At 42.8% G+C, this 18146-nt stretch overlaps 2 protein-coding genes across 3 annotated transcripts in view; one reads left to right on the forward strand and one right to left on the reverse strand.

The window, feature by feature from the left end:
- LOC112215611 (cadherin-6) overlaps nt 1-16779 on the forward strand; it is an 81737-nt gene extending 64958 nt beyond the window's left edge. The window contains exons 5-12 of the mRNA XM_024374774.2: nt 1997-2164; nt 3745-3932; nt 8522-8775; nt 10295-10431; nt 10659-10780; nt 11054-11171; nt 12310-12561; nt 13387-16779. Of these exons, the coding sequence (XP_024230542.1) occupies nt 1997-2164; nt 3745-3932; nt 8522-8775; nt 10295-10431; nt 10659-10780; nt 11054-11171; nt 12310-12561; nt 13387-13901 (1754 nt within the window). The 3' untranslated portion in view covers nt 13902-16779. The remainder of the gene's footprint in view (nt 1-1996; nt 2165-3744; nt 3933-8521; nt 8776-10294; nt 10432-10658; nt 10781-11053; nt 11172-12309; nt 12562-13386) is intronic.
- Nucleotides 16780-17424: 645 nt separating this feature from the next.
- Nucleotides 17425-18146, reverse strand: part of drosha (drosha ribonuclease III) — a 210622-nt gene continuing 209900 nt past the window's right edge. For both annotated transcript variants that reach the window (XM_042299140.1, XM_042299138.1), the window contains exon 31: nt 17425-18137. In XM_042299140.1, coding sequence (XP_042155074.1) covers nt 18007-18137 — 131 coding nt within the window. In that variant the 3' untranslated portion in view covers nt 17425-18006. The remainder of the gene's footprint in view (nt 18138-18146) is intronic.

The raw sequence follows: 18146 nt of genomic DNA on the forward strand, positions 1-18146 counted from the left end.
TGTATTTTCCCCCTCAGCACTACTTGAACGGACTAGCTTGTTTTTCAGGAGCGAGTCGGCTGGCTGTCCTTCAGCGAGTAAGATTGCGCTTTGTTAGGAAAAACGAACGCTGCTGCGTCATCTCTCAGCGCTTCACACACACACGCACCTCTGTGCCTTACTCCTCTCCTGCTGCCACATCCTATGTGATAAAAGAGCAGGATGAGAGTTGTAGAGCCCTGCATTCACTGTGCATTTCACCGATGCTGCTTAGATCTCGGTTTGAGTGATGTGCTGCATCAGCCCTTACATCGCCTATTGTTTGATATTCAACAAATTTCCTCTTTGGAAAAAAGAGATTGTATCCCGTGAACTCTGTCGATGCAATTGATTTAGTGTTTTTTTTACTTCTATTTCTGTATTTTACTGTAACAGTCTCTGTAGTTTTGATGCTTCAAATGGATGACAAAAGCCACGGCAGCTCAATATCTGACAGACAGGAGGAGAAGAAGGCAGAGCGCTGCTTTTAATATGTACAGTTGAAGTTGGAAGTTTACATACACTTAGGTTGGAGTCATTAAAACTCGTTTTTCAACCACTCCACAAATTTCTTGTTAACAAAATATAGTTTTGGCAAGTCGGTTAGGAGATCTACTTTGTGCATGACACAATTCATTTTTCCAACAATTGTTTACAGACAATTCCAGTGGGTCAGAAGTTTACATAAACTAAGTTTGCTGTGCTTTTAAACAGCTTGGAAAATTCCAGAAAATGATGTCATGGCTTTAGAAGCTTCTGATAGGCTAATTGACATACTTTGAGTAAATTGGAGGTGTACCTGTGGATGTATTTCAAAGCCTACCTTCAAACTCATCACAAAGCCCTGACCTCAATCCTATAGAAAATGTGTGGGCAGAACTGAAAAAGTGTGTGCGAGCAAGGAGGCCTACAAACCTGACTCAGTTACACCAGCTCTGTCAGGAGGAATGGGCCAAAATTCACCCAACTTAATATGGGAAGCTTGTGGAAGGCTACTTGAAATGATTGACCCAAGTTAAACAATGTAAAGGCAATTGCTAGCAAATACTAATTGAGTGTATGTGACCCACTTCTGACCCACTGGGAATGTGATGAAAGAAATAAAAGCTGAAATAAATAATTATCTTTACTATTATTCTGACATTTCACATCCCCCCCCAAAAAGTGCCAATCCTAACTGACCTAAGACAGGGACTGTTTACTAGGATTAAATGTCAGGAATTGTGAAACTAAGTTTAAATGTATTTGGCTAAGGTATATGTAAACATCCGACTTCAACTGTAGTCAATTAGAGCTTCACTGAACCTCTGTCCTGACTGATAAACCAGATATATATATATATTTTTACGTGTATATGGAACACAACTGTACCAGAGAGAGACAGAGCATCTATTTTCACCTTAATGTCTTTGTGTCTGAGCTCTAAAGAAATGTGCAAAAGTTATATTTTGTGCATCATACACTGTGATATTACTTTGCATGCATACATACATAACAGTGATAAAAAATTTAAAAAACAGTGTGTGAGCGCTGACCGCCGTTCGAGGTGAGTAATGCTCCCTATACTTTCAGTGCATTTTCTCGCAAAAGGTGGGTAAAACGCTTGCACAAAATAACAAAGGTGTTAAACTGCATAAACGTGTGTTTACCCTACACTACACGACTGACACATACATTCTATGTAGTCATTTAGCAGACGCGTTTATCCAGAGTGACTTACAGTTAGTTATTCATCTTAAGATAGCTAGGTAAAGGCAATCATATATCACAGTCATAGTAAGTAAAAAAATGTTCCTCAATAAAACAGCTATCAGCAAAGTCAGTGCTGTAAAGAAAATACAAGTGTACTGTAAGTGTTAGTGCAAGACATGGCATGAGTGCTATTTGGTTATTATTATTTTAAATATATTCTTACGGAACACTGATTATATGAAGAAAGGTATGTATCAAAAGTATCTAATCTCTCTTTTTCTTACAGGTGTGATCAAGACAGCCCTGCCAAACATGGACAGGGAGACGAAGGAGAACTATGTCGTTGTGATCCAGGCTAAAGACATGGCTGGCCAGATGGGTGGGCTATCAGGGACCACCACGGTCAGCATCACCCTGTCTGATGTCAATGACAACCCACCACGCTTCCCCAAGAGTGAGTATAGTGCACACATATACAGACAGATGTGCGCACACACACGCACGCACACACACACACGCACACACGCACACAGAGCACCCTGAAAATCAAACCTAGTTCACCATACAGAAGGCTCGTGCCAAACAGGCAGCCTCCATCTGGTGTCAATTTCAAAATGAATGTGGATTGGTACTGCGATGCTGCAGCTGCGGTGTGTGTGTGCATGTACGACTGCAGCGCTCTCTGGAAGGCTGGGTATAATTAAATGTAAAGCCATATGACAGAGGGAAGGGTCCTGCACAGTGCATCAGATCAGCCTGGTAATCCCTATTAAATGAAAAGAGTACTCTGTGGGTTTTTATCTCTTTCTCGCTCTCTTTTTATCTCCTAACTGTCACTTTTTTTTCTCTCCCTTGCTGTTATTCCAGATCCTCTCGCTCAGTCTTTCTCTTCCCAATGCGCTCAATGTCACTGTGTGTGGCTCCGCTAATGTCCTTTGTTTCTATTTTTCTTTTCAGTGTTTCTTTTGCCAACCATCTTTCTCTCCTTCACCCCCTCTATGTCCTCTCACACGCTGTGTCTTGTCCCCCTCTCCTCTCTCTCTCTCTTGCTCTTTCCCTCTCTGGTGCATCTGGCGAATTGCAAATATATCAGATTGACAGATTACTGGTGTCATTCTGTTTCCCCTCAATAACAGCACTGTGTCTGTGTGTGTGTTACGCACACAAGCCAAACAGCTCTTCACATGACAAAATGCACACAACCGTAGAAACCCTACCTCCATTTATCACCCTCCCCAACAGGGAGACAAACACTGTCACTGCACCTCACCTCAATGGACAGGACAGGGAGGGAGGGACGGAGGAGGGGAGGAGGGGAAGGAGGGAGAGAGAGAGGTAGGGTGTAGAGATGGATAGAAAGGAAATGAAGGTGAGACGGGAGGAATAAATAGAGGGATGGAAGGAGGGATGAAGGGAGGGGCCAGGGAGAAAGAGAGAGTGAGAGCAAGTGGATATTGTAATGGGACACCCGGAGGAGGCAGAGTGTCAGGCAGCGATATCATTGTTGTCTGCAAGACTGATGCTTCCTCCCCTCGACCCAATGCTAAATACCTGTTAGCCCGCGAAACCTCTCCATAGTGGTGTGTGTGTTTCCATGCCTGTGTTGTGTGTGCGTATGCTCGTGTACACGTCTGCCTGCGTATGTGTGTGCGTGAGACAGAGACCTGCCGACTCAGGCGTTGCCAGAATGCTGTCAGGGTGTTTTATGAGGGTGTCAGTAGTGTTTGTCTCTGCAGCCTGTGTGTATATCACTTCCATCCCTTTGCAGACCAAGCCAGCTATTTATTTAAGCATATGAGATACAGTGAGGTGCTTTAGCTAGCAGACAGGGAAGCATTCATTTATCTGGCACAATCCAGGAAATCACCCGTTAAAAATAACAATGTATGTGCCAATATATTCACGTTGAACAAATGATACATGTTTGATTAATGTAGGCTTGTAAGATGGATTCAAATGTTTGAATTAATGGGTTGATCCAGGTGTTACAGAATAACAACAACTAATGTGTGTGTGTCCGTGTCTTTCCTCCAGGTCTGTATGAGTTCAAAGCTCCAGAGTCGTCAGAGCCCGGCTCGACGGTGGCCGTGCTGCGAGCTACAGACGCTGACATTGGCAGGAACGCTGAGATGAACTACCGAATCACCAGCAGTGACGGCCCAGCCATGTTCAACATTTCAACCAATAGGAGCACACAGGAGGGTGTCATCACCCTCAGGAAGGTCAGTGATTGGCTGCATTCCTAATCTACCACTAGCCCATATCCCTAGTCCTTATTCCCCTAATTCCCAGGACACTCCTTCGGTATGGCTGGATTCCCAATCACTCCTAGCGCTCTATTTCAATAAACCTAACGCAATGGTAAATCTAAGGGCTAGTGGTAGCGCTTTAGGTTCCGGGGTTTGTCAGAAATATTGTTTCTATTTTCACAACCAATTATGGGCGCAGTTCCTGGCGGTGGCGAGAAAGTGCTGGGTTTTGATGATAAACAATTTGTAATGTGGTCGCTTCAAATTGTTTATTTACAGTTTGTCATGTACTATATTGTCATCAAATCCAATTTGAATGTTGTTCGCTATAGCCTAGTTCGTTAAATAGCCTGCCCCATATTTGCAAAATATGTTGAACATGTTTGCGGTTTACATTATTCTAATTGCATTGCTTCAAAAATAAAATACACTACATGACCTGCTCATCGGACATCTCATTTCAAAATCATGGGCATTAATATGGAGTTGGTCCCCACTTTGCTACTAGAACAGCCTCCACTCTTCTGGGAAGGCTTCCCACTAGATGTTGAAACATTGCTGCGAGGACTTGCTTCCATTCAGCCACAAGAGCATTAGTGAGGTCGGGCACTGATGTTGGGTGATGTCAACGATTGGGTGAAGAGATGTAGCAGAGTCAGGCGTAGGACACAGGTTATGAGCAACACAACTGAGTTTACTCAAAAAGTCAAGCAAAATTCCAAATAGGAACATACATACACACTAGCACAATCAACAACCACTAATAACACCAACAATCACGGACAGAACAGAAATGTATGCCAGAGGGTTAAATAAGGAACATGATATGGGAATTGAAACGCTCCATCAGTCTTCCAATCCTTTGAAGTCGTGACAGGTGATTAGTTCTGGCTCGCAGTCAGTCTTCCAATTCATCCCAAAGGTGTTCGATGGGATTGAGGTCAGGCCTCTGTACAGACCAGTCAAGTTCTTCCACACCGATCTCAACAAATCCTTTCTGTATGAACCTCGCTTTGTGCAAGGGGGCATTGTCATGCTGAAACAGGAAAGGGCTTTCCTCAAACTGTTGCCTCAAAGTTGGAAGCACATAATCGTCTAGAATGACATTGTATGCTGTAGCGTTAAGGTTTCCTTTCACTGGAACTAAGGGGCCTAGCCAGAACCATGAAAAACAGCCCCAGACAATTATTCCTCCTAGGTAGTATTCTCCTGGGTTCCGCCAAACCCAGATTCGTCTGTAGGACTGCCAGATTGTGAAGTGCAATTCATCACTCCAGAGAACAAGTTTCTATTGCTCCAGATTCCAAACGCGGCGAGATTTACACCACTCCAGCCAAGGTTTGACATTGCACATGGTGATCTTAGGCTTGTGTGTGGCTGCTTGGCCATGGAAACCCATTTCATGAAGCTCCCGACGAACAGTTCTTGTGCTGAAATTGCTTCCAGAGGCAGTTTAGGACTCTGTAGTGAGTGTTGCAACCGAGGACAGGCGATTTTTATGTGCTTCAGCACTCGGCGGTCCCGTTCTATGAGCTTGCGTGTCCTATCACTTCGCGGCTGAGCCGTTGTTGATCCTAGACGTTTCCACTTCATAATATCAGCACTTACAGTTGATCGGCGCAGCTCTAGCAGGGCAGACATTTGACAAGCGGACTTGTTGGTGTTATCCTATGGCATTGCCACTTTAAAAGTCACTGAGCTCTTCAACCATTCTACTGCCAATGTTTGTCTATGGAGATTGCATGGCTGTGTGCTCGATTTTTTTTTTCCCCCCACCTGTCATCAACAGGTGTGGCTGCAATAACCGAATCCACTCATTTGAAGGGGTTTCCACATACGTTTGTATATATAGTGTACATTAAACATAGGCTATAGCGTTCACACTGATATAGGGGCTGGGCCTACTGTAAATTGCAGTCTGTGGACATGCCAAACGTCGTCAATAAGCAAGATTAAATTCACTAGGCTGTTGATAAGGTCTAAAATACAGTTTATAATTCGAATCAAATTCGAATAAAAAGAATTGCTGTTGAACCAGCCTTCATTATAGCAGGCCTAGGGTAAGGGTAGTTTACGGAGGGCTTGGGTTTTGAACATATGACATGGAAAACAAGCAATTGTTACGTGAAAACAACTTCTAAATATGAGGTTCACCGCTATTCACCAAGGTACTCATCTCTCGTTTCATGATGGGCATGGACAGATGTCGCCTAACTTTGTTGCTAATGTAAAAAAAGAATGAGCTTGGATAGGCTGGATAGGCTGAATAGGCTGAGTTTCCCCTGTCAAAATTGATGCCATAACAAACGCGTTACTGCTTAAACCAACTTTCGGTTTGTCTTAAATATCCCTACCAATTTACATAGCAGGTTAGGTGAATTGGGTTAAGTTCAGAATAAGGGTTAGAGGAAGGGGAGGCTAAAATGCTACAGTTGTTCCAGATGTAACTCGGACACGCACCCTTTGGATTGCTCGACGGTTGTGAATTACAACCGCCCATCCTCCCCGACCAACGTCCTTACTTTAGTTCCTGTCTAAAGTAACTAGACCATTATGTGTGCATAATACTTCTTGTAGGTGCTCAGAAATACTTAAAGTATGTTTTTCGTTTGGCTCTGAGGCTGTCTCCCTAGAACCTAGTTAGTAATTGCACAAGTGCTAGTTAACAACCCCATTCAAACCGCACGTAGATACAACAATTGTATCCTCAAGTTCATCTGACTTGGGGAAGTAGATAAAATGCCAAAATCCAGAGGTATCCCTTTTTACTGCTTTACCTTGCCTTTTGGATGGTTGGATTATTTTTCCATGTTGCTTACATTTATCCAGTCATGTCAGATTGTACATACTGTACACATGTTCAGATAGGATGAAATGATACTAGGTATGGATTTCACCAGCACCAGCCAGTGGTACTGAGTTGTAGTATGTTTTGATGTATTAAAAATAATCGGATCATTGCTTTTTCAAGAACCCCCTCCTCCAATGTGTCTTTAAATCGATCACTTAACTTCCATCAGGTCATCATTGAGTGGAGGAAGATGTAATTGCCTTCTGCTGATGTTACTGTTGTAATGATATTGGAAGGGGATCTAAGCTCTCTCTCTCTCTCTCTGTGTGTGTGTGTGTGTGTGTGTGTGTGTGTGTGTGGGTGTGTGTACAGGGTCTGGTCTACATCTGAACCTACTCTAATTAAATGGCTTGTCTAGTTAAAGGGCATTTCCTGCACCACTGTCCCCAAACAACACATGTTCATGTTGACATCATCAAACCCCTGTCTAGAGAACAGGAGAAAATAAATCAACGACTTAGAATATGAAGGGTCATATCAAATTACTGTATTTGATTGATATCAAGCGCTGTACAGACGGTGCTCAGTTGAAAGCTCAATGAAAAACCTGCACGGCTGCACGTACACACACACACACACACACACACACACACACACACCTCTCTTGTTAAATGACAGGAGGCCTGGATTTTGTTCGTAGCTACCTCACAACCAAAAACACACATCAGACGTGTTCTCTCCAGACAGCATTAGTGTGGCCTTAAAGGTCACACTCCTTCCTCCTGAAGTGTGCACTCGTAAACTACTCCCTACAAGTTTAAAAGAGTTGAATTGGTGTATGCATTAGCGAGATGGGTTTTTCCATATACCAGTCATTTCTTTTGAAGAAAGAAGAGATTATTGGGATGCACACAGAGAGAGGAGAGAATAGATGTTTAAAGGGGGTCTGAACTCGCCTGGTTTTTTCGCCTCATTAAGAAATACAATTTCTGAAACACGAATTGCATCTTAGGGGTGTGGTTTGATATGGGTGTGTTATGCTCGCTATATCGTATTCTTTGTTTGTTCCTCTTCACGCACTGTAGCTGAGATATCCCCAAACTGTGACCGTACCAGGGACTTTGGCCAAAGGAATAAATTGTGTTTGTGATGCTAATGTTAGCTCACAAATGTTGTAAGAAACTCAAACCATTTCTTGTTCTTTCAAAATAGCATTGGCGACGATGTCTTGTACCTTTTGTTGTCTCATGTAAACAAGTCTGAGGCACTGCGTGCTAATGGATAGTTCTGCTGTCTGTAAAGAAATGGGCAGGCTTTATTTAGGTTGACTCCCCTGCTATGATTGTTTAGCGCACAGCTGTTTTCCCATTCACCCTTATTGCATGCTCCGATCATTTAGATGGGTGCTGCCAGATGTTCCATGTTACTGGGCATAATTGTGGACATGACTGAAATCCAAACCCTCAATATACAAGGACACTGGATTTCTTAAATCCCACAAGTCTCTGTTTTGGAAAATACTGAAAATACTCACACTGAATTCATTCAATTGTTGATGATGTGTGTGTTGTTTGACGTATGTGTGTCTGTGTGTATCTTGCTGTGTGTGTGTCTGTGTGTGTATTGCTTAGACGAGAAAAGTGTTGCATGTCACAGGATGTGTGTGAGTGAGAGGGAAGGAAAGTTAAACAAAAACGTGCTAACTGGTGTGTGAGTGAGTGTGTGTGTGTGTGTGAGAGAGTTGTTAACCCTCTTCTCTCGCTCTCCTCAGCCTCTGGACTTTGAGAGGAAGCGGTCGTACACTCTAAGGATCCAGGTGGAGAACTCCAACCCTGACCCACGGTTCCTGCGCTACGCGGCAACCACGGACGAGGCGACGGTCAAGTTGATCGTGGAGGATGTGGACGAGCCGCCGGTGTTCGACCGGGTCAGCTACGTCATGGAGGTCAAAGAGGACTCAGCCGTAGGCACCATCGTCGGATCGGTCAGTGCCACAGACCCAGACAGCAGCCGCAGCCCTGTCAGGTACTACACACGTGCACAGTGCCTGAGACACCTACTAGTGGTCAGCAGATCTGGGTCAACATATTATTTATTTTCTTTCAAATATTTTACTGTATTTCAGCTAAAATTACACTTTGAACATCTCCTGCCAGTATCAGAGCTTTCCTCAATCACAGTGCAGTGATCACAGAGAAGTGTTATCCTGGAGTGCCTGCTGAAGCTAGAAGTTAGAGCTCTTTATTACTGGTGTCAAATATGGCATCATTCGTTTTTATCAGCGCTCATCAGGAAGGCTGTGCTTTGTAGCATTTAGAGAGTAGGGTGACGAGACGAGGGTAGGTGAGGAGATGAGAAGTTAGGAAAGGAGAGGGGATAAGAAGCAAGGAGAGGGAATGAGAAGAGGAGAGAGGAGGGGACGAGAGTAGCACACACGCATACACTTTTATCTGGTGTAATTAATCAGGGGAGGGGCCAGGCCCAGCCAACTGAATTATTGAGAATATTAGAAAGGCAGTTGGCACCCCAACAGGACAGATTTAACAAGTTTAGACTTGCTGTCAGAAGCATGAGGGGCAAAGAGAGAGTGAGTGTGTGGTGTGGTGTATGTGTGTTGAGGTAAAAAGTCTAAAACTGTTTGTGATGGTAAACAACAAAAAAATACTGTCTGAGGAAGGGTAGAGGATTAGAGAGTAGACGGAGAGGGGAGATAGGGAGAAAGGAGATGGGGGTAGGGGTGCGGTGGTGCATGGTACCTGAGAGATCTGGTTCACGCCCCCCGGGGGTCTGCCTCTCCCTCCACTTCCCTGCTCTCTTCCATGTCTACGTTTGTGTCCCAAATGGCACCCTATTCCCTATATATCACTATGAGCCCTGGACAAAAGTGGTGCACTATATAGCGAATAGTGTGCATTTGGGACGCAGCCCTACATTCACTACTCTATTAATCAAACTGATGTATCACACTAGTCCTCAGGAAGTGAAGAAAAACAACACTACTAGATAACCTGTGTGTGTTTATGCATTTGTGTGCGTGCGTGTTTGTGTGTGCATGCATTCACGTGTGTGTGTTTTTTGCGAGTGTATCTCCAAACAGCCATTAGGACCACTACACCATGATAGCACAGATAAACATTTTGGAGTCACTTTTTTTTTTTTTTGCGGGAACGACCAGACCACAACTGTCAGTCATCCAAATTGCTTTCAAATTGGATGATACTGTATGCAGCAGTATGATGTATTGTTGTGATACTCCTCCACTGGGTTTCAGTGAAATAAAGCAAGGACATTTATACTTGTTTGTTTTGTGCAGATACAGGTACCTGATAGAACAGGGTGCAGACAAAGACAGGGGGCATAATATTCCCGTGAATATTTGCTGTGAGGAAGCGTATATTTGTTGTTTGTGTTGTGCAGGTACACTTAATAAACTGCCTCACAGCCAAGGACACGGTGCATTGGGTTTATGTGAAAGGAAGTGAGGATGCTCATGCTTGTTTGTGTTGTGAAGAGGATGCTTATAGTTGTTGTTTGCTATGTGCAGGTACTCTATTGACCGGCGTACAGACATGGACAGGGTGTTCAACGTGCACCCGGGTAACGGCTCAGTTTTCATGCTAAGGACTCTGGACAGAGAGGAGAACCCTTGGCACAACATCTCTGTCATCGCCACGGAGTTCAGTAAGTAGCATGTTGATCATTGACGCACACACCCACACACACACACACACACACACGCTCCACTCCTTCGGAACAAGAGGAAATAGAGTGCGTGTACATGTGTCAGTGAACTACCACAATTACTTCTCGTAATGACATGTACAGTAGTTTGAGCAGTAATCGTATCAAAGGCAGTTATTGTGTTTCCTTGGTGTGGTTATTAAACGTCATGATTCTGTGTTTTAAAGACAACCCACGGCTGATTAGCCGCATACCAGTGGACATCAGAGTACTGGACGTTAATGACAACGCTCCTACATTCGCCGCATACTACGAAACCTTCGTCTGTGAAAACGCCAAGGCTAACCAGGTAATGGAAAACAATGTACTATTATTTTAATTTAAACCACTACAGAATGTCTTCTTTCCCGCCTAAGATCCCACAACTGATCGTATCTTCATCAGTTAACCCTTGCCTCGATCACAGAAATTGGCCTTATGCCGGAAGGCTTTCAGGTTTAACCTCAGAGCTCCCCACTCTCCTGAACCCTTTTTGTCTTGTTCCTCAGGATAAAGACATGTCAAAAGAAGATGATGAAGTATGTCATCTGTGTTAGATCATATTTTTGTTACCTTTTCTCAGAGGATTCAGACAGTGAGCGCTAAAGATGCTGACGAGCCTATCGGTGGACACAGATTCTTCTTCAGTCTAGCACACGAGGTCTCAGGGAAAGCCAACTTCACAGTCCGAGACAACAAAGGTACACTTCTTCTTGGAGGACAACAGTTGACACACAAGTTCATTTCCGGTTTCGTCGATTTGATTTTTTTCCCAGAATAACTGTATTCCACAGCAGCCGTGATCACAATGTGTCAGTGTTGCGGAGTAGTGAAGTGAACTAGATCAACTAGTAACTACATTTTGCAGTAGTTTGGTGGTAGTTGAACTACATTCAAATCTAGGTAGTGTTTGCCATGTAGCGGTGTAGCTAACTACTTGAACTACACATTACTTTTTTGGCAAAAATTGTATTAAATATGAAGGAGGCAAGCATTTCCTTACATTTTCAGCATCAGACCTGCCAAATTCTCACATTGAAACATATTTTTTGTTTTAATTGGCTAAATTTGTTCTTGCAATTTGTAGTCTATGACATTTCAGATTTAGTTATGATAATTTACCAAGAAGTAGTGAACTACTTTTTAAAAGTAACTGTCCAATGAAAATCAAATTTGTATAAGTTCATATTCTCTTAACTCATAACCAAATAATGTTGTTGATACGCCTTACACTCATATTTGTGGCCAAAGCATAAATTGGAGAAAAACCCCCACCTCAAACAGAAAAAAATGCATGCCGTTTCCTCTTTGAACATGATGTCATTCATATTGGCTGAGCTGACCAATCAGCGATCGACTTGTTTTTATTGACCAGTATACGTCCACACCATTCCAACACAGAAAAGCTGCTTTTTAGCATACATCATTATTTTTGGGGAAAAGTATATTTCACTCATATTGTAAGTAATTATAGGTAATATTTAATTTAAATCTGGAAACATTGGAATGACTTTAAGTGAACGCCTTAGTGTAGCTTAATTGGTAGTTTAATAATCTATATTTTCAGAGTAGCTTCCCCAACACTGCAATTTGTCAATCTTACCCATTCAAATATATTTAAGCACACCCTAATATAATATAACATTTACGGCTGTTAATTGGAGACAAGATAAACTTTAGAAACTGGGGGACATTCCTACATCTAACTTGTATAGTAGCCACCTCTAAAGTGTCTAACAGATAACAACAGCCCATAACTGCTTACTCCTCAGTGCCTCTCCAACAGACAACACTGCTTACTTGTATAGTATCCAACTCTAAGACGTCTATCTCCAACAGACAACACGGCTGGGATCCTGACCAGAAGGAACAGCTACAGCCGTCTACAGAGGAGCACCTACCTGGTTCCCGTGGTGATATCGGACGGGGACTTTCCCATGCAGAGCAGCACCAACACCCTGACTGTGCGTGTTTGTACCTGCGACCGCGAGGGGAACATGCAGCTGTGTAACCAGGAGGCTCTGGTCCTCACCGCAGGGCTCAGCACTGGAGCCCTCATGGCCATCATCATCTGTGTCCTCATACTTCTCTGTGAGTACTGTACAATTCAGTTAAATTCAAAATGCTTTGTCCTTTTAAAAAAAGTTTTAATCACAAGACAGAACATTTTATTTTGCATGTGGCTCACATACAAGCACATTAAAACATAAATCACATCAACACACACAAATGATCAGCAACAAATTCAGAAGACGTTGATTTCCACCATATTCTGAACTCTGTTAGCCAAACCTTTCGTTGCTGTTTACCTACAGTGCCTTGCTTTATGTCGTTCCCCTTCATGATTGTGTCCCACTTGTTGTTGATTCTTCACAAAAAAATACAGTTTTATATCTTTATGTTTGAAGCCTGAAATGTGGCAAAAGGTCGCAAAGTTCAAGGGGGCCGAATACTTTCGCAAGGCACTGTATCTTCACTGCAACTGCACAGAGTTAGATAGGTGATACAAATCCATACGGCAAGTCTTTTGTGGCAGCTCAAGCCTGTCTCAGCCCTCCAAATCCCTGTATATCAGTGAGTGTATCAACATACTGTATGCACACCACCAATGGTTCCCCAACAGACACCAACTATCCTTCAGAAAATAGAAGGAACACAGTTGGGAAATAAAACAAAAGTTCAAAAGCCTTTGTCTTGTTTCTGAAATAATCGTGATCGATGCATTGGCCCAGCGTCGTCTGCGTTTGGCCGGTGTAGGCTGTCATTGTATATAAGAATTTGTTCTTAACTGACTTGCCTAGTTAAATACATGTAAAAAAAATAAAATCCTGAGTATCGAGGCACATTCCTCAACCCATTTGCTTTCCTCTCCTATCCATCTGATGCTCAAGTTATTCTCTCTCTCTGTGTCTGTAGTAATCGTTGTGCTGTTCGCTGTCCTGAGGAGGCAGCAGAGGAAGAAGGAGCCTCTGATCATCTCCAAAGAGGATGTGAGAGACAATGTCGTCAGCTACAATGATGAGGGGGGCGGAGAGGAGGACACCCAGGCCTTTGATATCGGCACGCTGCGCAACCCGGAGGCTATCGAGGAGACCAAACAACGCAGGGACATCAAGCCCGAGACCCTGAACCCTCCCATCCGTCGGACCGTGGTCCTCCCTCCTGCATACAGGGACAACTCGGACGTCAGGGAATTCATAAACCAAAGGCTCCAGGACAACGACCAGGACCCCACGGCGCCGCCCTATGACTCACTGGCCACCTACGCCTACGAGGGAAGCGGCTCGGTGGCTGAGTCCCTGAGCTCCCTGGGTTCCGTGACCACGGAGGGAGACCAGGACTATAACTACCTGAGCGAGTGGGGACCCAGGTTTAGAAAACTAGCTGACATGTACGGGGGGGAGGACAGTGACGGCTACAGGGATTCCTAACCAGAGAGAAGGGAGCTCGTAAGAGGAAAAAGGAAAATGTACAACAAACAAACACTCATGCACTAGCTAAAGTGAACTTAACTCCTGGTACTTTGTGAAAGTGGCAGACAATAGACCAAAACAAGGAGGACACAAACAGACAAGGCAGTATTTTTCAAAGTGCTCTTTTACCGTTGTTGATCACCGTTGATCTTTGAGCTCACTGGAGGACCTGGACGAGGACCTGGACGACGACGCTTAGTGGTCTCTCTCGGGGACTCATGAGGAAAAGACTTGTCAAGAAGACGCTTCGTTGTATATGGGGGTACTGTACTCTGTGCATCAGGCCCCACATATATCTCTATGTACAAACATACTTCTTCTCTTTTGTTTTTCAAAAGCTGCCTGCAATAGAGGGACGAAAAGCAAGCGGTTTTCTGGTGAACTTGAGAGACAACATCTATGAATTGTTCAGAGTTTCTGGAATGAAAAGCTGCATATTGTGAGATATATCTTATATTGTGTGTATCTGTGTATTGATACAATATGCTGTACAGTTCTGTTTTGTTATCAGGTTTCTAGCGTCCCATTCCCTTATAGCATTGGCTATGTATGTCACAATCTTCTTTTGAAGTCACATAAAGCCATGCTAAGAGACGGAGGGGTTCAACCATAGAAATAGAATTCTCTAATTCTATGGGTACAGTCAAAATGGCCACCAGTCCACCGACTGTGGCATCCTTGACTTGAATGGGGACACCCACTCTACTCATTCAATTTCTATGGGTTGTACGTCACCTTTCTGACCGTCAATAACACCTGATCCACATAGCTTTACATATTTTGCATCCTAAATGACACCCATTCCCTATATAGTGCACTACATTTGTACCAGGCTACAATAGTGTGCCATTTAGGGAGATCATTCTCTGTAGGGGGGAGCTGAAACACCCGGACCAAAAAGCTCCTCAGAGTGCTGACTATCTGAAAAAAACTAATGTCAGTAACACTTTGCAATAAGGTACTCTTTATAAAGGGTTAATGGAAAGTGTTACCTTAATGAACTGAACATGATTCTTTGCTCAGTGTTTTACTTTATGCTTTTCTTGGTGAATTAAAACGGAGTAATTGATTGATGGTTGAACATCCATTTGTGATGTGCACACTGACAAAGTTTCCACGCCTGACGTATTGGGACGACAGTATGTGGGGGAGAAAGGCTAGATATTAAGGGTAATATGCCATTTTCAGTTGTAAAGAAAGAATGTTGACATTCCGTTGGGATTGTCATTGACATAAGAGGTACAGGTCAACACAATATTGGGATCATAAAATGTTTTGACATATACATATGAAATGGTCATTAGATTGGTTTGCCATCATGAAATGGTTTGACATATGCATATGAAATGGTCATTAGATTGGTTTGCCATCATGAAATGGTTTGACATATGCATAGTAAGAAAATTGAGCAATTCAAATGAAGCAACTTGCCCAAGGCCAAAACATACAAATTGAACAATAGTATCATTGCAGAAGGATGACATTTAATCAGACATTTCAAACTAATAACACAACTGACATAATTGCCATAACGACGGTGATATTATTTCCCTGTCTCTGTCCGCAGCATTCACAATTCACACAAACTGTACATATATTCTTTTCTATGGATGTAAACAATGAAAATGGTGAGGTAGCTTAGACAATCCTCTGAGTCAAGAACACACCTGTTAATAATGTGTACTATATTATATGCTAAATAATTGTAATAAGCAAGTTATTTTCTCGTTCTATTTCTTTGACCATTGAGCGCCCACTGTGTAAGTGACTCTTTGAGATTGTGGCAAACATAGCTTTGATAAGCATTCATTTTTGGGTTCCTATACCCTCCGAACTGAAAATCAACCGTTTTTCTTCTGCCCTTGAACGGTAGACATAAGAGTTTAAATTAGAAGAGAAAATGACAACAGAAGAGTGCTTTATTTTCCCCTCATTATTTTAATTTAAAAAAAGGGGCAATCTGGGATTGGTACATACATTTTCTCGCTTTAATTCAGGGTGTCAGCAGCATCTCACTATAAATACATATTTGTGCTTCTTTATTGGGACTGTTCTTGCCTTTCAGCATTAACACCATGCTCAGCTATGGACATGCATTAAACAAACATCAAGTCCATCAAGCGTCCAGTGTCCAATGCTATTGGGGGATTGTAGAGAAATGTTAGCTGCCAGATATGGTTAGCCTCTAGAAAGCTCTGGTCCAGGGCGTTAGTGTGGCTTTCTTATGCTGAGGCTTCCTGCTCACACTCTGGACCAGAGATAGTTCTGATGTCCTCTTTCTAAAGATATGATCGGTCTGTTGGGTGTTCATGTAGACACGGTTGGTTAGCCTTAAGGTTGCCTCTATATTATGTTGTTGACTATGTGATTGAGCAGTCTATGGCTGCATCCCGATTCTCCACCCATCCTTAAAGCGTGCACATTTACTCTTAGTCATGGATTTAAAAGCATAGGAATTGTGTCAGCATTGGTTAGGGGGGAGTTTCCACCATTGTTGAATCCATCCAAGTAGCGTCACGTCCAGGGGTTGAAACATCAAGCTGCCTCATGCTACAGAAACAGGAGATGGGCTCCTGCCCATATGGGCCGTTCTGGCTTGTCCATGGCTTACTTACTAACTATGCGACGACGTGCACACTCCAGGAGAAGAGTGGATAATCGGGATGCAGCCTAAGTTTTGTCTATGTGGATTAATACTATGATAGGTTACAGTATGTGCAGTAGTTTAAAGGGGCCCTGTCATGATCCAATGCCCATTCATTAATCTGCTTTGTACAATGTGATTTTTGTACTGGATATTTATATGACTCAATACGATTAAAGATCTTTAAAATCCTTACTGTTTCTACGTGTAATCATCAGTGTTCCGAATTCAGTAAATCTTTGTCCGAACATTGAGCAATTTGACAGACATAACAGTAGGAAGAAAGTAGGGGACTTTTCTGAACAGCATCCCCTTGACAGCCTGACGAGACAATCTAAAACGGACAGACCATTTCCTTAACCCTAATGACATTTGAACTAATTTGGAAATGGAAAAATGTCTGCACATTAGCCATGTTCCCTTAGTTTTTGCCTAGGATGACGTCAGCCTGGCTTGAAGGTAGCTTAAGTTCTTATGGTGAATGTTGAAATTCAAGACAGTAAAGTGGTTAATAGCATGGAACCTGTGGCTACTGAACTGAAGAAATCATTAATTACACACAATCTATAATTAAGATCTTTAAAAACTGGCAATCGGATTTGGGAAGGTGGGGGGGGGGCACAAATTTGAAATTGTTAGAGAAAGAGGCAGCAGATGCGAGACAGATGGTGGCATTTTACATCATATTTAATGTCATTGAATCATATTAACGCTCTCCTCTTCATGAACGTGCACGTGATATGCCACTACTAGTTTCCCCATTGAGCGATTTGGTGTCAGACACTGATTATGATGAGTATGGCTATCAAGAGGACATATTCCATGATGACAAATCAATTAACATGTGAAATACCTTTATTAATAGCAATTACTATCAATGTCACTAGCGGTACAAAAAAACAAAAAAACATTTAAAACAAAGCATTTCTGTTGCCGTTCATTATAACCATGATCGACGACCAACCATGTTCTAGATTTAGTTTAAAACGTGACTGTACATAATCAACATGCAATTGATTAAGACCTACACATAAAAGCAGCTCAAAACAACAAACCCAAACAAACACTAAAAAATGCAAGGCAATCCTCAAGCCAATGGGACGAGTCAGTAGAGGGTGTGTACTGTATAGACTAGTGCTCTTTCTGAATTGTCCCAAAAATATGTCCTCTCCTCGCAATCTTCTCCTTCCTTGCAATTGTTATGAATGAACTGACCAGGTGAAAGTTAGCATTATGATATCATGATATGATATCAAAGAGAGTAGTCGAGGAGAGGACATATTTTTTTTAGCAATTCAGAGTATTTGGAAGTAGTTTATCCCTCCACTTCTTGCACCTTCCCTACACTCTCCAATATCGTCCATCTTGACTGGTCGAAAAAATTCTCTGTCCATATCGATTGGTCGGAGACGGGCTCTGTTACTTCCTGCTGTCCTCTGGCTCGTCTCCCTCCTTCTCCTGGCGATCCCTCTCTCGTCTCATCTCTTTCAGCTCCTGTCGGTATTTCCGCTCGATGAAGCGCTTCTGATGAGCCATCTGAGGGAAGTTATCTGCAGCAG

The sequence above is a fragment of the Oncorhynchus tshawytscha genome, linkage group LG16 (assembly GCF_018296145.1).
Source record: "Oncorhynchus tshawytscha isolate Ot180627B linkage group LG16, Otsh_v2.0, whole genome shotgun sequence".
Lineage (NCBI taxonomy): Eukaryota > Metazoa > Chordata > Actinopteri > Salmoniformes > Salmonidae > Oncorhynchus > Oncorhynchus tshawytscha.